Source organism: Lichenostomus cassidix, chromosome 3, assembly GCF_008360975.1.
Source record: "Lichenostomus cassidix isolate B80296 chromosome 3, HeHo_3.0, whole genome shotgun sequence".
NCBI lineage: Eukaryota > Metazoa > Chordata > Aves > Passeriformes > Meliphagidae > Lichenostomus > Lichenostomus cassidix.
In genome coordinates, this window is record NC_139483.1 from 54,840,563 (window position 1) to 54,864,211 (window position 23,649).

The window sequence follows — 23,649 nt, forward strand, 5'->3', positions numbered from 1 at the left end:
GCCGCGCGGCGACGGACGGGCGGGGCGTGTCGGCCCGCGCGCCCTGGCGGGGCCCGGCGGGCGGTGGGCGGGGCCGCGGCTCGCGCGGCGGAGAGCGGCGCGCCCCCTCCCCCAGGTCAGTGCTGGCGCGCGGCGGCGGCGGGAACCGCCTCGCCCCTCCCGCCGCGGCGGCGGCGACGGGCGCGCGCGCGGGGCGGGGGAAGGGAGGGGAAGGAGGGCCGGGCCGGGCCGGCGGCGCTGCGGGTGCCCTTGGCGGCCCCGCGCCCCGGCCGGAGCTGCGGCGGAGCCCGCGCTGGGGATGGGGAGGGGCGCGCAGCCCCTCCCGGGACAATCCCGGGGCGGCGGGGCCTGCCGCAGCGCCCGCGGGAGGGGTGTGGGCGAGCCGAGGCGGCTTCGCCCGCCCTTCCCGCGAGCTCGGAGCGTGCCGCTCGCGGCAGGGCCCCGCGACATTCTTCGCGAGGAGGGCGCAGTTCCGGGGCGAGCACGAGCCCTGCCCGCGGGTGTGAGGGGTGATCCGCAGCCCCGCGCCTCCCCCCGCCCCCTGATGCCGCTGTGGCGGCCGGAGCGGGGCCGCTCGTTGCGGGGCCCCCGCCATCCCCGCGTTGAGGTGCCGCTGCGCGGGGGTGACGCAGCGGCGGTGGAGGCCGCGCTGCGGGCCGGGGGTGGGGGGGCTGGGTGCCCCCGCGAGCTGCCGGCACTGCCGTCCGCGCCCGCCGGGGGCGCCCGCGAGCCGCGCGGGGCGGGGCGGTGCCGGCTGCTTCTCTGCCCGCGCGGGCGGGGCGGCTTCACCTCCTGATTGGCCGCTTGTCTCCCCGCTGTGCCCGCCCCCCCGGCACGCAGCCAATAGGAGCGGCGCCCGCGATCCCCTGGCTCCCCCGGCCCGCTTGCCGCAGGGGCGCTGCCGTGGGCGGTGCGGCCGCTGTTTGCCTTGGAGCAAAGGACGGCAGTGTGGGGGCAGGGAAGGGGCGGAGTGTTCCGGCACCGGCTGCTGGCGAGCCCCGGGGGCAGGCTGGGGGCATCCGGACGGCGTGGGCCGGGCAGAGCCGACGGGCCTGTCTGTGCCGGTCCGGTCCGCCCGCCGGCGGAGCGAGTCCGCCCCATCCGTACGTGTCGATGTCTGTGCCGCAGCAAGCCGGGCCTCCCAGCCGGGAATGCAGCAGGCGTGGCTAAAGTGTGCCGTGTGCTGAAGGGACGTTGGAAAATTAATCCCAGTTCTGTGCCTGCTGCTCGGAGGTGGCGCCTCCTGCCCTTTTGTGCTCGCCCTTCTGCCCCCTCTTTTCTTGGATTGCTGTGTTCCGCTCATTCTAGCTAGGTGCCTCTGGTGCCACAGGTCTGACGCTCAGGCCTCTCGGTGGAATTCGGTCTACATGATCTCTCTTTCCTTTTAACTTGCTGTAAGCCTGCACAGTTGAAGAATCATTCCTCGCATTAGTGATTTAGGATGAGGTTTTGTTGGCTAGGAAAGCCAACAAAACCATTTTGAGTCTCTTTCCACCACCTACCCCATGCTGCTGGAGACTTCTCACCTTGCCCTGGCTCTCCACCACCTGGGCTGCATTTGCTGAGTGTCTGTCAGCTCTTTTTTTATCCAGAGGTAACAGGCGTTTAAAAAGGTAAATATGCCTTATCCTGCACAGGGTCAGTTTTTAAATACAGAACAGGTTTAAAATTAAAATAGTAGTTAGTTTATCCCAGTAAGTATGCCAATAACAGGCCTTTAAATTGGGCAAAAATGTACGAGTGAAGAGCATGTAAATATGGAATGTCCAATATCAGTTCATCTAAGTATGCTCGTCAGGATAGAGGGCTTGTTCCACAGCACACACCATGATTTGCTCTTTCAGTGAAATGCTGATTTGAACTCTTATATGTATTTGTGGTATTGGAGATCCTCCTTTAGTTTTTGAAAAATGTTCTGAAATGGGCAGACTTTTGAACTATGCAGCTTAATGACTTTTTGTTTATAACTTGCTAAGGATGGATTTTGTGTCATAAGGGAAATGTTCTTGATTTAAAAAAACAGATGAGGGCAGGGACTTGTTACTGGGTTTTTTAAGCAATTGAAACACACCCACTGAGGGATTGGGCCTACTGTCTGAATATTTTTGAGTTTGTTTGATTAGTTCACACAACATAATGTAAATATAGTAGGGTTTCTCTTACTCTGAAGTACCAGAGTAGGACACTGTTGTGTTTCCAGCTGCACGGGTGAGTCTACAGGCAGGTCTGGTGGTCCCTGCTGCACCAGGATGTACTGGCTGGAGCGAGGCTGTAACTCAGCTCCGTTCCCACTGTAGTCAGGACAGATGGCTGGGGCTGGATCTGGGTTTGGCTGTTCATGGCACAGCAGTTGGAGCTGATGCTGAGCAGTGTGTGTGTTCTGTAGGTGACATTCCCATACAACCACCTAGAAATCTAATTGTTATTTTTGTTGTATATCACAGTGATTAACAATGTCTGATGTCCTCTTTCAGGTGTGTGCTTGCTTGCTCACAAACAGTGGGGTTACTGAAAGTGCAGGCTGCTGCACAGAATGAGCAGTGGAAGGAAAAGATGCCTGTTTGCATATTGACACATCAGTTATATTTTTTCAGCAATTGTTGCAAGCACACAGCTCAATAATGCGTGTTGATTTTGGAGTGTCTCCATAATCTGTTTATTCCTATCAATGTCATGTGCTTAGTAGTATTAACACATGTAAAACTAGTATGGGTCACCTTTTAGATAAGAGAGAAATAGTATTATTTCTTTCCAAAATGTTGATGTATGATTTTGTTTGTTTTAAATACAGCTCAGAGGGAAGAAATGAGACTGAAACTTTTGCACCTTCAGATGAGATCTTTCCAAACTTTAACAACAATATGCCAATGCCAAAGCTTTAACAAAACTGGATGTCTACCATTAAAGCTGGATAATGCAGTTGGAAGAACAGCTCACAGAACAGCAAAGTCTTGGAATTTGTATTCTCTGATAACTGCGTTCCCTTGGTTAACAAGTCAATGTGCACAAGTGAAGAATTGTCGATTTCTCCAAGGATTTTTATCCACTTTGGGAAGAAATGTTTATTATCAGAGTGGAGAGGGTTTTTTCTCATCCTGGAGACGTTTGGGTGCAACAGTGATGGAAAACTACAGGCTCAATACAGAGTGGATCAGAAAGCTAAGGAACACTTCATCAAGATTTTATGCAGTTGTCTCAGCTGGTAAAATTATCCCCAAAACCAATAACCAGCCGGTTAAGAGGCCGCCAAAGGCACCGAGGACCAAGCAGCCGTCCAGGACAAACTTGCCCCTCTCAGACATGCAGGTAAAGTGTAACATTTACAGCCTATGTGACATTAAGGGAGTGCATAAATTTAATTTGCAGTCAGATTTGCGTTTAGATGAACATTTTAATGAAATTAGCATACTTCTTTGGTGAGAAGGACGTCATTATTTACACTAGTGTTGGAGCTTTGCAAATAGAAGCAAGCCTGATGGAAATTAGCGTGTCTGATATTTTGAAGGTAAAATAGAAGTTTACCTGCAATGTGTTAACAAAAGTGAAGATGAGTGGTTATTAAAAAAGTGGAAAGGTGAAATGCATTAAAAATAGTTTTGACCAGTGCTCTCAAATCACATTTACTATCAAGAGACAATAACACTAGCTAACACTAGCTTTCAGAATAATTTAACTATGTTTCCTTGCTCCTCCGAATCTACCCGATTTTAATGCTTCATTCAAGCAGAAATAAAAGTGAAAGTAAATAGTATAAAGTTCATATTCAGATTAAGTTTCAGATAGGAAATGTGTGTGCAAGTGTAGCTTATGTTACCTTTGAAAAATCATTCTATGTATAGAAATAGCACCTTGATTGTCAGACTACTAGGTCTGCAGAGGAGATGCAATAACACATTTTTTGATACTGTGAGATACGATGAGGAAGAGCAGTGCATATCTGTAGCCATATCTCCTTAAGATAGCTCTTAGCCAAGCCAGGCCTTAAGAATACTTGAATATGGGGTTTCCATGGTGAATCCTGGTGTCAGATGTGTTACTGTTCTCATCAGGCTAAAACAGCTGAGTCCAGGGGTGTTTTCAATGAACTAGTATGATAGATGAGACTAAAACAAGCATTGTGCCTTCAGAAATAGCTTCCATGTTGTAAAATGTGTCTGTTACATGAACTACTGGATGTGAGCAGAGAAATGTTTTAGTGCTTGCCTTCTCATATCTAAGCTCCTGATTAGTATTTTGTGTGATGTGCAGGGGTATGCCTTAGTGTATAAAATGCCTTAGTGACTTAAAGAGTCAGTTATAGACAATTTAGTTCCCACTCATACTTGCACATTGCTTTGGAAAAGTGAGGAATATTAGTCCTGAAACACCATGTAATGTTTCCAGTTTTTTAGTCATGCTATGACATTACATTCAGACGTTGATTATTTTTGGTTTTGAGTGAAGTGACAACATTCTCAAGGCTTTTAAATGACAGCATAGAATGCAAACAGTTTCTTTGTCTGGAATTTTCATATGTATGTGCAAGTAATACGTAGTGCTATTTTTACTTTTTTCCATTGTGAAGAAATGGAGAAAATACTGCCTGATACACTGAAATAATAATATACTTCCTGAGAAATCTTTTGCAGGGCAAAATGCTGGGCCAGAAATTACATAAACTCAGACCTAACAGAAACCTTTGCTGTTTTTTAGTAAATCACATGTGGTTTTTTTCAGAGATGTATTCCAATCTGCAGAGGTGCAGACAAGATGTCACCTTGACTGCAGGCTGACAATATTGTGGAGTCAGCATTTTTTTAGCTGTGCTTATATCTGTGTAGTATGGAGAAGTCACTTACAGATGTAGCTGATTTCTACGAGATTATTAGAAGCAGCATAAATGGAGAACATTTGAAAGGGTTTTTTATCAGCATGCCATCATTTTTCTGTATCCTGGTGTCACAAAAAAAGCTGATCTTGCCTTCTCTGCATATTTGAAGGAACCAGAAACCCTCTAGTATTGCAGGCCCTAATGCCAGGGCCATTGCTTAGGGACGTCTTCTGCCTCTGGAGACAGGAGTTTTATACCCACCCCTGAAGCTCTCAGTTAGAGAACCGTGAGGATCTGTGGTGTTTTCTGTCTGGGCGGGCCTGACAGCTGACATCTTTCTTTTACACAGCACGTGGTGAATGAGGTCTTTCCCAACCTCCCCAGCACTGGTCTTCATGTGTTTTTACAGACAGAGTGCTGAGCACCAGCAGTGATAAATTGTTGTACAACCAGTTTTTCAGGGTAGATGGAGGAGTTATTTGAAAGCAGTTAAGTGGTTTAGTCAGTCCATCAGTGAGTGGTACCAGTACTTAGTTAACCTTGTATGCTCTGCTGGCAGGAAAAGCCTCTGAGCTAATTTTAGTGCTGTAGCCATCTAGCATAGAAATAGCTTGAAATTCAGGCAAAGATGTAGTATTTACTACACTTTAGATAAAGACTGATTCCTGTGGTGATATGAGGACTAAAGTTTATTCTACAGGTTTTCTTTCTTAAAAATTTTTGTATGCTGAAAGTGGAAGGGAAGGACTAAGGACAGTTATGATTCCATGAGCCTGCACAGATGTTGGGGGCATAATAATACAGAAAATGAGTTGTCAAGGTACTTACCTGTCCTTAGGAGCAGCCGTCCTGTGTGGTGCTCTGAATAGAATCTGAATAATGCTGTAGGCAGAAAGGAGGAGGGTGGTGAGTAGCTCGAGTTCTTTTCTAGCACCAGTACAGTTCTGTATTCTGGGTGTTTTGAAGTTTGCAGGTGAAAGTGATGTAGCAGAAAACATGACATTAAGGTTGATCAGCCATTTAACACGTCTGTTTTAGGATTAGCAGTGTCATTGATAAGAGTAGATTTTTTGGCTGTATCTCCACCAACAGTCATGGGAATTTAGGACATTCAGAGCACCTATGGACATGTGTTTTAGGTTTCTTAATCTCAAATTATACCCAAGCCAAATGCTCTCTATCAAACAAAATTTTCATAAATATGTAAGTGAAACAATACATTGTAACAAAAAAACCCCAAAACCTGAAAGTAGTTCATATCCAAAATGCTATTTTTCAAGCATATAGCTTAGTGGAACACTTCTGGTTGTAACTAAATGAGAATGTAGCCATTGAAACTAAAATTGCAGCTGTAAGACAGAAAGTTCATCCTGTTGTCCTTTTGCCTTGAAATTAAGAATAGCCCAAGTAATAAACTGTGGGAAGCTCAGAGCAGGATTGAGATTTTCAGATTATATACTACCTAGAAGATGAGAGTTTGCTCCCTTAACTCTTGAGAGAAGAGATGGCAGAGCATGTGTACTTACAACAAACAGAGCTTTTTGGAACAAGCTTCAGATTCAGATGTATAATTTGCACTGGCAATTTAAGAGATTGAGAATGGATTTATGTAGTTGAAATGGTGATAATGAAACTTGATGCTTCAAGGGAACTGAAAACACAGTTCTGTTGTACTGTTAATTCAGCCTTCTAGCACAGTTGTGGGAATATGCCTACAAAATTGCTCTCTGAATATTATAATTACTTCTAAAGCTTATTTTCTGCTAGGGGTTGCTGAATTAATATGATGTGTAAGCAAAGCTTTGGATGTGATAGGAGAATGTTGACATTAAAAAAAGAAAAGTTCAAATGTGAGGTAGTGATTCTGATGACTGGTGACAGCCCCTCCCGCAGGGAGCAGAACTCCTCCTTAAGCCTTGTTTGACAGCGTATGAGTGCTGCAAGAATGTAACTTGGATTTTAGGTTGAAGTGTATTGTGGGTCTAAATGCCTGCAGATGAGTACAGTTAATTTGTTCATTTGTTGTTAGTTACATCCCCATTTGTATTAGTTACAAAAATCTGGGAAGTGACTGATCCACAGTGAAACATTACTTTCTGGATATTTTCCACTACATTGTAGTGGAAAACATTACTGTAGGTCATACATGGTATCAGAACAAAGAAATACACTTTAAATGAGTGGTAGAATTTGCAAATCAGTTAGTTGTGACTTGTTTGATTAGAAAATCTCAAGTCTCCTTCCAAGTAAAATAATTTTTCCAGTTATTTCTTTGAATATGGCATTTTAGTTATTTAAGATTATGGGATAATGGGACAAACTGGCTGTCATGTGCTGTTGGTGTGGTGTCAGTGGAGACCACGTTGTTAGTGCAGGATGCAGCTCAGGGCAGGGGTGGGATGCTGTAGATGTGCAGCACCTGCAGCTGACCCAGAAGGACTTTCTGTGCTGCAGTGGCTCAACCCTAGGAGTAGCTTGGGGCATGGGAGTACATGATATTTTGTGGTTGGAGCTTCTGCTTGATAAACAGACTGGGGTAGTCAAACTCCATTTCTCTTTAAAACACGGATGTTAAAACTGCTGTCAGGGTGTTTTGCCTCTGGTTTCAGTGGTCAGCTGAGTATGTCATAAGCCGTGGGATGGGAGAGCAGCAGCAAGTGCAGCTCTACCGTTCAAGGATTTGATTGCCATTCGGGGAAAAAGGGTTCTCTTTGTGGCTCTATCACAGAATTTTTTGGTGTGACTTAACTTATGTAGCTCGGTTTGTTCTCAGTATGTGATTTGCTTTCCCACTTAACAAGGAGCAAGTAATCTCGTTAATATATGTACACCAGGTGGACAGCATGGCAATGATACCACAGAACAGTGCCTAAATGAAAATTGTCACTATCTTAATAAATTTGAAGCAAACAGTTGTCTTATTAGCATCTTGCTTCAGCCTTGCCCTAACTCAAATCTTTATTCCTTTGGCACAGAATCTGATGCAGTGCACAGCCTTTGCAACAGCAGATGAATATCATCTTGGTAATCTGTGTCATGACCTGACTTCACATGGATATGTTGAAATAACAAGTTTGCCTAGAGGTAGATTTTTGAAACATATTAAATGCAATGTTATATCTTGGGAAATAAAGTATGGGTGAGGGATATAATTTTTATAACTTTATGCGTTCTTATTCTGATAATATCCTGCAATATATCATACTGCCTGTAAAATTACTGCTTTGCTTAAAGATTCTATTTGCCTAAAAATCCCCACAACAAAACCTTTCAGAATAGCAATATGAGTAGCTCTTGCTCTTGCCCTCCGATAATTTTCCCAACATTACAATTACACTAGAAGTATAGAAAAATTATGTGCATGCGTGAGAAATAACTTTGGAAATTGACTGATACAGAGAATTTCTGTAGACATTCACTAACTGAGAAAATTCTGAATGTTTTAATAATCTTTTAGTAGTGAGGTAGTGCAGTACTTTGGCTGTCAGAACAGTTTTGTAATTTGAAGTGTTGCATCTTCTTTCTGTATCTGCATTTCTATTAATGTAAATCACAGGGTTGGAGAGGAAGGCATGCAAGAGAGAATCTTGTTGACTAAGTGAAATGAAAAAGATACATATATAAATGCTTAGTTCTAGTAAAGAGAATGCTGTTGGTACTTCTTTATTGGGCCAAGTATATCCTAGCAATTGTTAAATGCGTCACTTAGGTAGGCTTCAGCAAAATAATTGATTCTGGTTTCCATATAAAGTATCTCTGAAGACTTGGGAAAGTACGGCTTGGAAATAGCTGCAGTATACTACAAAAGAAAAACAAATGGATCTTTTTATAGCTTAAGGAACCTTATGCCCTGGAACAGCTGTGATTTTCATATGTCAGTAGTAGAGTGCCTTTTCTTCTTTCTTTGAAAGAGCAGATTACATGAAGCTAGGAGAAGGACAGGCAGTTCATGGGCATTTCAGTAGGGCTTATCAAAAACCTGTCTGCCTCTCAAATAATAATCTAAGTGCAATAATACTCCAGTGGGTCTCTTGCAAACACAAGATGTATTAATGGTTGTCTTTTTCAGTAAGAGGAACTTGAAAGACAGTACCCATTAGAATATAGGCTTCATGTTCCTTTGTAATTTTTTTATGTTAAAACTAACCCAGGTTTCACAGCTTTGGAATAGAAACTTTATACAACCCCCATCATGACCATGAATTAAAAGTTGCTGTTGATGGTATTTTACCCTGGGAGTGTCGGTTTTGCCAGTTCCTTTTATTTCTTCATGGTGTTTTTGACTCATAATGAGTACTGTTTATCAAAGGTTTGAAGGAAGTAATGATGAAAGGACACTGCATTGTGCCAGCAGATCTGAAGTGTTGTGATGGTTGGCATGTGCATGCAGCAGTGGTTAGTTACCAAGCCAAACACTGAATCTTGGAAAATATTTTTTAAAAATACTAGCACATAGAAATCTAAATCAGCAGTTATTGTGTGGATTTGTTACTTTGTAGTGTTTTTCTGAAGCATTACTCTTGGTTTTGACCCCTTTAAAAACATTTTAGAGGCAGATCCTGCACTTCCACTTAAAGTAGACCAAATTCTCTTCAGTTGTGTATGTTTCAGTTGGAGTGGATAAATAAAGATACGGCTGGTATTTGAAAAAGCAAATGAGAAAATGGAGACAAATGTTACTTCCATATGAACTCAAACTTCACACCTAAAACTTGCTCTAAAACTTGTTATTCATCCAATTATGTGTTTTTGAACTGGAATAGCAAGTGGAAGAAGTCTAAGGGCTCATTCAGACCAGCTGTGTGGTCCCAGTTCAGATATTAGCAAAAGTGTATCTGATACTTGGTAATCTCTCTCTGCTGCCTCAGTCTACCTGGCCTCTATGGCTTGAGCAGTAAAGCAGAAGATAGAATTTGTACACAGGCAGAATTTGATACCCTGTCACTTGACCTGTGATTTTCCTGCAAAGGCATTGAAATTTTTAAGGCTTAGCTGTTAGGCCTGCAAAATCTTTGTGAAGTCTCACTATATAATATAAATAGGGGGCTTTTCTGGTCTAGCTTCCACTGGTGCTGCAACAAAATGAGTCATGCTGGTTTGAAACCAATCAGGACCTCTCAAATTTTATCAGTATTAGTGAGTGGCACAGTGGAGCAGACTTGTAGAAGAAAAATCAAACCCCTGTTTTGAGAATGCAGCAGACACATTTTGTAAGTTTGGGGGCATGCTACTTGGACTAGCTGTGGTCTAATCCTTTGCAACAAATGCCCCATTAGTGGTTGGAGTACCACAGGTGCATTTTCTGAGCTTCTTTTTAAGTTTAATTTAACGCAAAACCCCCACATGTTCTGTACTGTTTTGCAGGGCACATCAGAAGTGTGGTAAAGGAGGGTGGGTGGAGGATTTGTTTAAAAAGCACACTTCTGATGTGCAGGGAAATGCAGGTGTAGGTTCTCCTGTCTTGGGGGTACACTCTTTCAAGTTTCTGACTGGCAAAGCAAAGTCAGCACAATTTGAGTGCAGATTAGTCCCTTAGTGTATAGAAAAGAGAAAGCTCTCCAGGCAGGCAGATTTGAATGATAATTTCTCTGCAACTTCCATAGTTCTCTCACACTGCATGTCCACTTCTCTATTCTGTTCCTGGTTATTTACTATGTCTGCATCAGTTTTCTCTTAAGTCTTTTGTTCTTCAAAGCTGCTACATTTCATTAACTGAAGATTCCAGTAAAGTTCCCAGTAGAGGCTTAGTTTGTCTAGCATGTGACAGTTCAGAGAAGCAGTGTAGTTTGATATTGTAGTTGATTCCTGGCAAGCATTTCTGTCAGAAAAATAGAATGTGGGCCTGGCTGATGTGTTTGTATGCAACGGTTGAATTATATGGTTACAGCTATCCAGCTGTCATGTTTAGAAATTTGACTAATTGTTCCATTTTTGTCATTTATTTCAAACCAGATGCTGCAAATGTTTTGGTGGTCAGTACTGAGAAATCTGCAAAAGAAGATGATCCTGGCATGATTTTTTTCTTCAGGTAAGTTATAAATCATGCTCAAAACATTATGTGATTAATAGTAATGGTGTGGAGGAAGTGGTGCAGCTTGCTAGATTATTTTATCATATTATCTCATGAAACTCAAGGAATAACTGTCCAGTCAGAATGATTTAGAAAAAAAAATCTGAATTATGTAAATGGTTGAAAACTACCTTCTCATGGTTTTTCATTGAAGTGTGGTTAAAAAGCAACTAGGATGTAATTTCTGTGAAGATAGTTTTATGTTTCTTGAATCACAATGACAAAAATTGTCACTGTACAATTTGAGTATTCCATTAAAATACATTTAAAACAGTCTGATTACACCTCAGTTTTTCCTTGAATTCACAGGGAAGGGGCTGTTGTATTTTGGAATGTGGAAGAGAAAAGTGTAAGTAAAGCAAAACTGTTAGTTAAAACTGCATAAGCAGGTGTTTTTGTCAGTCTCACAAAGCTCAGCATGTTAGAGGTTTGTTTGGGAGATTGATCTTTCCATGAAGGAAAAAAACCTGATTGATTCTTCTAATGAGTGCAGGTTCTTGCCTGCTACTGCCCTCAAGTGTGTGGGCTGTTGATATGTCACCTTTGAAACTCATCTACTTAAGACAAAAATCTGAAATCTTAATCTAGTGAGACTGACAAAAAGAAAATTCTTGCAGCTCTACATCCTGAAAAAGTAGATCAGAAAAATCAAGCTGTGAGTGGTTGTTTGAAAAGCACTAATATAACAGAAGATGTGTTAGAAGAAAAGGATCATTCCATTTTATTCCATTTAAAGTCAAAACTATTAAAGAGTTATGTTTGTATAACTTTGAAAGAGAAAAAAAAATTATAAGTAACTCTTTAATACTGTTATGTGTTTTTACCAGCCAACAATTTTCTTGAAGTTTTTTATTGGTTGGTATAATTATTAAATGTGTTGCTGACATGCAGTATTTTGGTGATCTTTGCTGACCAAGGGTATCTCAGAGGCATATCTATTTTAATGCATATATTTATAGTTATTTGATATTTTTAATGTGTTTTTATTACTGTGTTAAATGGATCCTAGATACAAAAAGTATTGACCTTCTCTGTAGGCAGAGTATGGGAAATTAAATGGTGTATTAAATATTTGATACTGAGATGCATAGAAGTTCACTGGAGGATTTTCATTAGGGTAAATGAAAACACAAGTTGTTTCCAGACATGAACATTTTTTGGATTCAAGTTCACTTTTTCTGTCTCAGAACTGAAACATTCCTGATTTCCTATCTGATTTGGTGGGTCAGTGTAACAGGTGTCCTACAAAAACATACTAGCTCTCGCTTCAAACCTTGCCTGGAGCACACTTAGGATGCTATGGCTGTAACTGCACTACTGATTCACAAGTATTACTGAAGACCAGCTGTCTTAACTCTTGATGATCTTTGAGTTGGACACGTCAGCCACTGGAGTACTCTGAAAACTGTCCTTTTGTTGTACACGCTAAAGCACCTTTGAAAATTTGATACCCTGTTTTCCTGGTCAATACTAGTAACCACAGTTGGTCCCTTGCTAGCTTTATTTATAAAGGAGGAGGAAAACTGCCTCTCTCTGCTTACGGAAATCATAGTCAAAGCTTTAACTGCCAAATGGCTTGCTCAGATAGAGGAAGTATTTTTATGCACATGCTTTAATGAACTGAAATGAAAGGAGAAAAGCCCCAAACTGGTCTTTAGAACAGAAAATGAAAGTAATTCAGTGAAACAGAATGTGGAGTACCACTGTGAATGGACAAAAGTACTTGAGAGTGACCTGTAGGAGAAAAACAACTATTTTAAATTAACAGACACTTAATAGGAAAAGTAACAAATACAGACTGATCACAAAAACAAATTTAAAATACAAAATACCAGTTTCAAATACCTGAGTAGGAAGGTTGTACAGCAGCTTCCCTACCAAAATAGCAATGGCAAAATGAAAAACCACCTTTGAGGTTTTTAAAAGGAAATTGTGTGACGTAAGTGCCCATAATAGCACGAGTTTGCAGCTAGTGACTCCAGAACATCTCTTCTAATTAATTTTACTGTGTCACAACCAATCCCTTCCATAAAATTAGGCTGGGCCTAGAAGCAGGGCGGGGTTTGCATTGCTGAACTGTCGCTGGACAATGCTGGTTGGCTGAGGTGACTGGCCTTAGGGCAGTCACTTCCTAAGTTTTCATGCCCTTTTTTATCACAAGACTTGAGTTATACGAATTCAATATTAGTCATGCTAATATTGAATTCAGGATGATGAAAGGAGCAGTTCCAGCTGTACAGTTGAGGGGTTTTTTTCAGTGAAAAATGTTACTTTGTTACATAGATACAGTATCACCAAAATTCTTGAAAGCAATTAAGAAAGCTAGCACTACAAAGAAAATCCCTCTTGAAGGTGATCCAACAGATTTTTTTGGAGTACTTAACCTGGAGAATATGCTCTGTGAAAAATTTATAGTGTACAGTTTTGTGCTAAAAGATTAACTATGATCTTTTATTTTAAAAAGAGTGCTTTTTAAGTATGACTAAGTAGAAGATTGACCTCTTTAAAGAATTTAGGCATCAAAAGTGTGTTGTGGTTTTGTGGTTTGTTTTTTTATTGGCTGCTGTGTAGCTAAATGCCTTTTAAAAAACTTGTAGGTGAGTGCTTTTTTTGGTACAGAATTTGTTCTAATTGCAGATGATTTTTATGGGGGAGCCTTGTAGCTGTATGCATATAAAGGAACAAGGATAAGAGATCCTAAGTCAGGTGTCAGAGGAGAAAGCTTTGTGAGAGAAAAGGGCTCTTCCTTCCTGCATCAGATTTGAGCATGCTGGCGAATAAAAGAGCAGTGAGATTACTTCTGCACATTTAACTATTTACAGGGATGAATGTGGCAGCTGAAACAACTTTTCCAGATTTTTGTAGTGGTAAAGGATTTTTCCAATATAACTGACCTCTGGTAGCTGAAACAAGACTACTGATTTCAGCAACAATCAGAAACAAAACTACTGATTTAGCACCAAACTAGTAATTTTATCAGAAACAACCACCTGATGTACTTATCCTAAAGATTCTTTCTCACACTCAGACATCTGCCAAAATCATGTACAGCTCATTGTTATAATACTGAATACATCCACGTTGTCCTTACTGCTGCTGTGGTTAATCCTTACCCTGTTTCATGTGTGCAGATATTAAGTGACATTTCAGTCTTCCCAGATTCCTTGTAGTTGTTCATAGCCACAAATTCTTCTGAAGCCACAAGTAGTTTCAGAAGTAAACCATGTTAATAATAACTTCATTATTTAGCACACCTCTTCATTGTTATGTAAATAACTTCAGCATGAAGGTTGCATTCATCAGCCTGCTCTATACAAGTTCTTTGCAAAGGGATAATTTACTACATGGTAACTGTTGCTGCAATTGTCTTCTTCTTAGATGAAGAACATCATGCGAGTCCTAGAGCAGCACGAAATTCAACCATACGAAGTTGCATTGGTCCATTGGGAGAATGAAGAGCTGAACTATAGGATAGGAGAGTAAGTATCTTCAGGCATTCTGTATATAAAAGCTAATAGATATCTAAACCAAATTCAAGCAAAAGCAGCTAGTAAAAATATACTTGTCCTTACTTTATTTCCAAATGAGTAAAATAAAGAAAGAAAACAGTAAATCTAAGTTGACAAATGTTACTGTCCTGCTAAACTTGCAGGTAGTGGCCTTTGTGATTTGCTTATACAATAGCTCTTGTAAATAAGAAGCTCCCTGCCCACACAACTGTCTGTGTTCTTCAGCAATCACAAACAGAAAGTATGTACCTCACAGCAGAAAAACTAAGCTAAGCATTGAGACAAGTCTGATTTTAAAGAGGATGCTCTCTATAAGCTTTCTGTGTATGTCCTTTAGGTTCATATACAAAGATGTAATTCTGCACATACTTCATTTCCTAGGAAAGCTATAACTTGAATATTGTGTAATGATAAAACTGGCAAGTTACCTTTCATTGTTAAATAATGTTTTTTCATCATGGAAAGAAAATCATTTCTACAGAAATATTTCACAATGAAAATGGTCGTATAAATTACCTGTAATTTTCCGACAGCACCAAAAAAACAAGCCCTAGACAGGCCACTCTTAATACTGAACTAATGAGGTTGAGCTTATTTAAGGTAACCTGATTATGAGACAGGTGTTTGGTTTTTTCTGAGCATTTGAAAACTGTGGGTAGTATTCAGTTGTGTAGTTTGTGATTCTTGACATACTCCATTGTGCTTATGCATGTTTCATAATGAGATTGACGTGAAAAATTGAACGAGTCTTTTGTCCTCTTTTCTTTGTTCCTTGCCCCTTGTGCAGTAGAGGTTTTAGGGAAAGTAACATCATTGTGGTGGGGAGGGGAGTAAGGTTGATAAGAGTGACAGTGGAAAATGAAAACAGAAAGATAACAGAGGAGCTAGAGAGCAGGAGAGAGGCCAGTATCCTGCTTACACTGAATTATCTGTGTGTATGCAGTAATGCTGTAGTTACCATCACAGTTTTCTGCACTTGCATTTACACCTAGAAAATTTGGTCATATTAGTGTTAGACTGAGGAACTAATTTTCAGTGATTGGTTGTGATTATTGTCAGGTTGAACATGAGTAAAATGCAAGGATGGGAATGATACCTGTGCAGATAGGGCATGCCTTATCTAAATAAACAACCAGCCTTTCTTGCATTGTTGATAATTCTTTAAATGTTCCTATGCTGGTGGTTTAGTCAATGTAGATGTTTTAATCTTGTCTTAACAGAGGTCAGTCAAAGCTCCATAAGGGAGAAATCTTGTTAAATTCTGAGCTGGATAGTGATGAAGTTGTTCTGCAGAAATTTGCCTTTTCAAATGCTCTTTGTCTTTCTGGTAAGTTAATATTGTTCGTACTGCCAGTCTATGCTCCAGATTTTATGAAATGTCATTATAAGTGGGACTTGTACTGTGACAGGCTGGGGAAGACTTGGTGTCTGGTTTAGACAAACTGTGTAAAGGGTGATTGTGCTTCAATGAGAGGATTTGTTTTGAATGCATTTACCATGTTTTCTGTAAATTGGAATTGCCTTATTCAATGTAAATAATTTTAAAGCTGAACAAAGCACATTAACAAATATGCTTTGCAAAAGATACACATTCTACTGAGCATCCTGTTCCCCACCCTTGAGAATTATCCTAAGATAACAATGAGTGTAGAGTTTAGTATTAGAAACTTCTCAGTAATCTTGGGTAATTCATACTGACATCATTTCCTCTGACAGAAAAAGCTACATTCCAGCTAAAGAAGGGATATAGAGCAGCTATTCCCAGCTGGGGAGGTGTATCAGTAGCACATCTGTGGACCAGAGTCACTGATAATGTTTTCCAGGCTTATTAGCCATGGTAGCAGACAGTGGGAGGCACTGAGAAGTCAGGCTCAGCAGTCATCCTGCTGCTTGAGTAAATAACACCTGTCTGCTGCTTCAGACCTTGAACGATGTAGGACGTGGGAGTTAGGAACTAGCAGCAGTAAGGCTGTCCTTGAAAAGGCCTTTAAGGGAAGTCTCGTCTGTCTACCTCTACTGCCTTTAGGGTAAATTCCAGAATTCCATTAGTATTTTGGGGAAGTGCACCTTTACACTGGAGAGAAACAGAATGCACGTTTTTGAAGTGCTACACTATTTGATCAAGGAGTACAGTGTAACTAAATGGCTCCTGACTGCTTAAGGAAGAGCTGTTCAGAAAAAAGCATATTGTTCTCTATAGTTTTCCTATTCATAAAGCCACTGTATAGAAGAGTAGTGTCACCTAAGAGGGAGCAAGGGATTTATTCCCAGGAGATAATGTTCAGTAAATATAAAGGATGCAAGTGTAGTCCTTAGTCAGATTTATGACCCAGCAGAAACCAACCTCTGTCAAATAATGGGTGAGAGATGAAATGCTTACTGGCTTTTTTTTTTCAGGGGCTGAATTTAAAGTAATTTAAGTCAGTGACTTGAATTAGACCTCTGTATTCAAAAGATGAGTGTGCAAAATGCTCAGCATTTGGTTTACTGTCAGTGTCCTGACCAGATGATAGCATTGATTACTACCGCAAAAGAGTTCATTTTAACAATCAAATCTTCCCTGATTAATTTTTTCTGTTTGAATAGGGTGAATTTTTGATCTGTTGCAACTTCACTCTTGTCTGGGAATCTGTGGACTAAAGAACAAGGCCTGAATTACATTATTGTCTTGTAGAAACCCCTTTCCAGGTTCAAGCTAAGACTAGTGGAATTTGTGTTGCCAATGCCAGTGCTGAACTCTGGCTTCCATAGAAGAGAAGTTACTATCTTCAGTAACAGAACGCTCACCTAATAACAAAATGGGAGATTGCTCAAGTTTGAATTTAGCTTTCAATAGGAACAGGTGGTGTGTCTATGCAAGCTAACTCTCTATGGTTGCAGCATGGAGCATCAATACTGCAGAAATGGAGAACGAGAGCTGTGCAGGACACTAGAGATGCAGTGGAGGCTCTTGAAGTACCATGTGAAGTCAGCCTGACACCATCATAGCTCATTATCTGCAGCCTCCTTGGAATGTAATTTGCAGAGGGCTCACACGTACAATAGGGCACTTGAACACACAACTTCTGAGCTGAAGCAAAAACTCTCCCGGATCTGAAGTGATCATTTGGAGAAAAAAGCTGCACTCAAGGTGAAGGTTCTGTGTGCAGAGCTGTGTTCGTGCCCAGCCCAGATTTGTCCATTGATACATGAACAGTGATTGTATAATATGAACTGTAACTTGCTGCAAATAATGTCTGTAAACATCAACATGTCCTGAAGCAGCCTGTTGGCAGATTTAAAGTTACAATTACTTGAAAGCATTTGTATCTCTCAAGGTTTCTGCTATGTCATTTCTGTGTTGCAGTAAAGCTGGCTATTTGGGAATCATTACTGGATAACTTTGTGGAATCCATCCAATCAATTCCTGAGGTGAGGTCTTGCTTGTAACTCTCCCCTCCTTTTCTCCTGTGTTTTGTGAAAGATCTGTCCAGATGCAGCTAAGGATAGGGAAAAAGTAATTGAATGTTCAACACATTTGATGGTAAATCCGTCAATGTAGAGAAGCTCAGAACACCTGCAAAGTGGTCGGACAAGAAATCATCAGCCTTTAGAGGGTTGGCAGTGGGGTTGTACATTGTAATGTAACATTGTAATGTCACCTGCCACTGGTGAAACGTATGTGCAGTGGAACAAGCAGTATTTAAAAACTTGGCTAAACACAGTGTGTGGTAACTTGAGCTGAAAATAATGTGCTTTGACTTGAATATAATGAAGGGTTTGAGTGAATTTTAAAGTTTTTCATGAGACTTAATTACAGTACTAAGCCCATACGATGTCACGTATAAAAATGAGATTCATAGGGTTCAAAAGAGAAAACATTGGGTTTATTACTTGTATATGAAGGAAGTAAATGGTAATACATTGATTGTTGTAAGGAGAAAGTCTATAAAAAGGCTAAGTAGTGCCAAGGTAAAAGAATGCTGTCCTGACTTTAAAATCAAAATAGTAGGAAGGAAAAAGAAATTATCTCTTGTCCGGGAAGTTATTTTTAGAAGATGCCCCAGTATTTTCTATAGATACTAATGACGTACTCACTGATTTATTGAAAAAAACTGGATGAACCAGTTGCATGATGATGTTCTTAGAAAGCTAAAAGAAGCAAGGCACCAAGCAAACAAAACTGTTAGTAAGTACAGAATGCATTTAGATTTTAACTACTTCAGGCTTTAAGACTCTTGACTTGTTAACTACTAGTACATATTACTTGATCAAGTAGTGAAGAACTTCTTTTCAGATTCTTAAGTCACGAAGGAAGATAAAACTCTCTCATGCAGATGTGATGCAGAAAATCGGAGAACTCTTCGCACTAAGGTATCTTTTTTGGTTACATCCAAGACGTTATATTACACAGAACTTAATGAATATGTCATGCATGATAAAAAGAGCAGAATACACACTAAATAGAGCAGGGTGAGACGGGGTGGCAGAATTCCTTCAGGCTTCTTTTGACTGGAGTCTGTGTGCTATTTACATCAATGTAGTCAGGGGACCCACTGGCTCACCATTCACATTGGCATTTCAACTACAGGCATTAGGGAGGCAGTGTATCATAAATGACCAAATTCCACATCCTTTTCCCGAGTCTAACAACACATGTATCTTAACTAATTACAGTAGATACTACAGCATGTGAAGGATACCAGGGGAAAGATGGGTAGGTAGAACTGTTAACTACAGCCTAGAATTGGTAAAAATCTGTGAGTTCTGTTCTTCCCTTGACTTATGTAGAAACTACTGCTAAATTATTTGATTTCATTTTTTTAGCTCCCTCAAGTGAAATTTGGCCATTGACAATAACAGACCATTACACACTCTAAAAAAGGGGGGGAAAAAAAGAAACAACAAAATCTCCCAAGGAAAAATTAAAAAGTCAATTCCTATTTCAAACGTTGGGGTTTAGATCCTTACCTGAAGGACTGGTCAGTAATCAACAATGATGTTCCAAGTATCCAAAGGTTTATGTTAGCAATGCATTGAAGGCAGATTATGGCTTTGAACCTTTTTAATGTTTAGACCATGGGCTGATTCTGAGGGGTGTGCTGTGCTCACACATGCAGTGTGCAATATAAGTCATATTTACGAGTTCTGTATTGTTATTTTGTGTACTGCTTCAGTGAGCTGCCAGAATAGTCAGGGACCTCTCTGCAGGTGTTGAAAATTAAGGAAGGCGACAGGTTGAGGAGGCAGTGTTGCCGTAAGGCAAAAGTCATTTACGCTCAAAACAGTTCCACAGCAGAGTATTCCCAGAAAAGTTTCAGATGTGACCAATTTTAAATAATCACTCCAATGGTATTTTTACTGTGAAAGGAGATTTTTTTCATACTTAGTGTAGAATCACAGGAAAATTTTCTTATTTAACTGCCATGTCTATATTTGCTCCTATATTCACCAAGAGGAAGCCTGAACTACAGTAGTACCCATTCTTTTTAGGCACCGTATAAATCTGAGCTCAGACCTGCTGATAACACCTGACTTCTACTGGGATAGAGAAAAACTGGAAGAGCTCTATGACAAGACTTGCCAGTTTCTCAACATTAATCGCAGAGTTAAGGTGAGTGTCTTACTGTTGTGAGAATTTTCCACACTCAGAGTAGTTACCCTTGGTTCAGCAGGGTCACAGATTGCTCTGTAAATGTGCTTTAATTGCAGAAACTGAATAAATAACAAAATCTTATGAACTCTCGCCTTTTCCATGTGTTCTTAGCCCAGTCGCACCTTTAACCCGGGTTAGGTTAACCTGCCTCACATGAATGGATTGCTTATTTCCTGAGCCACTAAAGGCTTTAAATAGTCAGAAGAACTGAGAGATTCTTCTTACTGACCTCATCTTTCACATCAGTTCTTGAAGGGTGACATGTTTACTGCTGAACCAGAATAAGAAGCACAAAAACTACCTCTCCTGGTGGTACAGCAATCATAAATATTTAATTTTGAGGCATTCCAGAAAGCTGCATCTTTTTTTTTTGCTTGTGCCTGTTTTCATGAGTAGGTATCGCCCAGAAGCACTTCAATACCTGTAAACACATATCTAAATCTGTATTATTTTTGGGAACTTACTGAAATAACAGGCTCATTTATACTGAAGATTCTGTTGCTTGTGCATGTTGCCTTACAGAATTTCCTGTTCTGTTTTGCAGAGGTCTTAACCCCCTTCTGGTTCTGTGAAGTGCATTTCACTATTGATTCTGATCAATAGGGATCTGATTCTATTTCTGGAGTCCAGATTTGCTATGTTTGTAATTGTTTGCAGGTAATGAATGAAAAGCTGCAGCACTGCATGGAGCTGACAGACCTCATGCGAAATCATCTGAATGAAAAGCACGCTCTGCGCCTTGAGTGGATGATAGTAATACTTATCACCATAGAGGTTGGTGGAGCTTCTTTCCAGTATTAAGAACTGTAAGAAGTGCAATTTCTATACTTCATATTTTGAGAATTAAGATTTTATTAATGTGTACATGGGGATTAGTATTCATTCTTTGCAACTTTCAAGTTGCAGCTACAGTTACTTTTCAGATTATCTGATCTATAGTGTAAACTGGTTTAAGGATTTTTAAATAAAATTAAAATTCATATCAATGTGTTTGCTGTTCCACAGGTTCTGTTTGAACTTGCAAGGGTAGTTTTCTGATCACAGAAGAAACTCAGGAAGAAGAAAACTCACAAAACAGTAGAGACCTCAAGGCCTGGGAGATTCTCTTCAACTGTGTCTAGAGAATCATGAAACTGTGTCCCTTGACAAATCTCTAAATCTTCTACTCAAATAAAAAAAAATGAAAAATCAGTCTGTGAACATTATTCCCAACCACTGCACTAGTAAAGTTAGAGAGGTCTTAACCTATGGATGAATCCTATCTATGCTGACTGTACTTGTTGAAGGACTCTATTGCCTTCTCCCCTGACAGTTAAAAAGATGCTGAATATTTTGCTACTTTGTCTATTTCTGGTTGATGATGTTTTCCCTCAGTTTCACCACCCCATTCTTGGACAGCTGCAACACTGTCCCAAGCTTGGAAATGGCACTGCTATTTGTTCTCTTGGCACGATTTTAATATAAGTGGCAGGTATATTTAATGTTATGTTCCACCCCATAAGAAAGTGGTGTTTACATACTTGTATGGGAACACATTTATTGAGATGTAGTACTATTTACGTTATTTTTTTACATTTAATATTCATATGAAAGGGGAATGACCTCTGAGGTCACAGGGACCTGTAGCAAATGATAAACTGAAGATGCACAGAATTTCTCTGTCCACCTTACCATGCTCTCTGACTTTTTTCAGTACAAGTTGCAAGGAGTGAATTAACATAGGGTAAGTTATCCTCTAAGGTAAAAGGTTCTTCTTTTTTGTTTTTGATCTATTCCTGGTCCACAGAATGTTACTCATGGGAGGATGAACTGATTTTTTCCCCAGCAACTTCTTTTTCTAAATGTATTTTCAGAATACATTGAAAAGTTGCTAAACAGCTGCTATTTTATCATCTGTTTGAAAGTCACTTTAGTCCAGCGTACTGAATAAAGAACATAACTTAAAAGATTCTGTTAAAAGCTCCTGGAGCATCATTAACAAGCCATGATGACTACAAGCTCCTGGAGCATCATTAACAAGCCATGATGACTACATTCTGGCTGAAACTGCAACTACATTTGCAGAAGCTTACTGTTCTCTTCACCTGAGAGCATTATTTCTGAGTGTAATACTGAACTCCTGTTGAGTACATCAAACAGACATAATGGAGAAAAGAATAAAGTCAGGCACAGCTAGGAAAAACATCTGCCTGCAAACCCATCCTTTTGCCATAAATTATGATACAGTGCCATGGGTGCCTCTGAAGAAGCAGCTGCTGCTCTTAAGAGTAGGCTTTCTCCATTGGAATCAGATTATAGCTGGAGGTCCTGGTTCTGGAATAGCTCAAGTACTGCTTCTCCAAACTGCTGCGGTCTGAATGGTCAGGCTCTGCTCACGGAAGTGATGCAGTCAGAACAGCTCGATGACAAAGACTTGTCACTGAGAACTGCTCTGCATCAGTAGCCTGACTTACGTAGCGTTGTTAAGAAACAGAACATTACCTCTTCTATGCAGCAGAAAAACTTACCAAGCAACACTTAATTCCAGTAACAGAGAATTAGGTTACATTTTAATTCTAATTTTTCCAGCAAATATTTTTCAGGCTTCTCCCTCCCTACTTCTGAGTGTAATACTTATGCTCAAGAACATTAGTTCCCATTCATCTCACATTTAATGTTTCAGTATTTGGACTAAATTGCTAAAATGTAAATATGGTGACCAACTGCATCACTAGGAAAAGTTTTAACAAAGTCCTTTGAGGACTCCTAAATGCTCTTTATAAGCATTAAGTGTCTAGGCTTGATTATCTGAAGCATTCTGACTTAGGACTGTAAGAGTTAACACCACCTCAAAACAAGAGAAGTGCAGTTACTTTTGAAACTGTAAGTCAGTCTATCTTGGCACATAAAATCACAGCCATAAAGTCATACTCTGCTTCCTGCCAAGCCCCCAACCCCACTTAACTCCACTGAGTGTCTAGTCACAGTTTAAAAAACCCAAAAGCTTCAGTTAAGCCTTAACAGACCTTTAAAACTTTGTATCTTGTTTTTTCACCGTGTACTCAACTGGCAGCTGCATCCAAGCACGAGGGGGTTTTGTTTTAGCAGCTAACTATAATCTCTGTGAGAATCCTCCTGCTGCATTACATGTAGAGAACCAAGCTGGGAAGTTCAGTTCTCAGTTGAGAACCTGACTTGAGCTTTCCCAGCGCAATATACCAAGGAGCAGAGGCCCTCTGTGACCATACAGCACATGGGAAACTCTCCCTGCCTGCAGTCCCTGTTTCTGCTTCAAGCCAGAGATCCCCTGGGGGTTGTGCACATGTACACAGGGCCTGACCAGGAGGAAGTTTTATTGCAGAGGCAGGATGAGACTCGAGCTCCAGAAGCAACACAAAACTGCCTTAGCTGTGAGAACACACCCGTCTTTGGCCTGCCTCATCCACCACATGCCTTCATGGTGTAACTGGAAACAACCCTTTTCAGTACAGTTTGCACAGTTTGAGTCTTCATCAAAATGTGTCTAACCAGTAAGGGTCATTTGAGGGGAAAAAAAATGCAACAGCAATAAATACAAAATAAACAAGGGAAACCAGAGAGAAATCCTGAAATATCCAGAACTCTGAAATTTTAAACTTTTTTAGCA

At 40.6% G+C, this 23,649-nt stretch overlaps 1 protein-coding gene across 3 annotated transcripts; it reads left to right on the plus strand.

Moving 5' to 3' along the window:
• The first annotated feature begins 16 nt into the window (after positions 1 to 16).
• On the plus strand, positions 17 to 21,215 carry RMND1 (required for meiotic nuclear division 1 homolog). 3 transcript variants are annotated; one of them, XM_085055836.1, is made up of 12 exons: positions 17 to 115; positions 2,792 to 3,306; positions 7,786 to 7,894; positions 10,763 to 10,838; positions 11,190 to 11,229; positions 14,259 to 14,359; positions 15,610 to 15,716; positions 17,736 to 17,800; positions 18,666 to 18,742; positions 19,862 to 19,982; positions 20,682 to 20,798; positions 21,030 to 21,215. In XM_085055836.1, the coding sequence occupies exons 2-12, from the start codon at positions 2,806 to 2,808 to the stop codon at positions 21,060 to 21,062; spliced, it is 1,347 nt and encodes a 448-aa protein (XP_084911962.1). In that variant the 5' UTR covers positions 17 to 115; positions 2,792 to 2,805; the 3' UTR covers positions 21,063 to 21,215. The 3 variants fall into 3 exon arrangements, with proteins under 3 accessions (XP_084911962.1, XP_084911964.1, XP_084911963.1); XM_085055838.1 differs by having other exon boundaries at positions 39 to 115; positions 2,797 to 3,306; XM_085055837.1 differs by lacking the exon at positions 17 to 115 and adding an exon at positions 822 to 1,613.
• The last annotated feature ends 2,434 nt before the right edge of the window (positions 21,216 to 23,649 follow it).

What these genes read in the sequence shown, in the direction of transcription:
- RMND1 (XM_085055836.1), top strand. Translation starts at nt 2,806, where the DNA reads ATGAGACTGAAACTTTTGCACCTTCAGATGAGATCTTTCCAAACTTTA. An exon ending in GGAATGTGGAAGAGAAAAGT is followed by an intron (nt 11,230 to 14,258) that starts GTAAGTAAAGCA and finishes TCTTCTTCTTAG; the next exon opens with ATGAAGAACATCATGCGAGT. An exon ending in CTGAACTATAGGATAGGAGA is followed by an intron (nt 14,360 to 15,609) that starts GTAAGTATCTTC and finishes TTGTCTTAACAG; the next exon opens with AGGTCAGTCAAAGCTCCATA.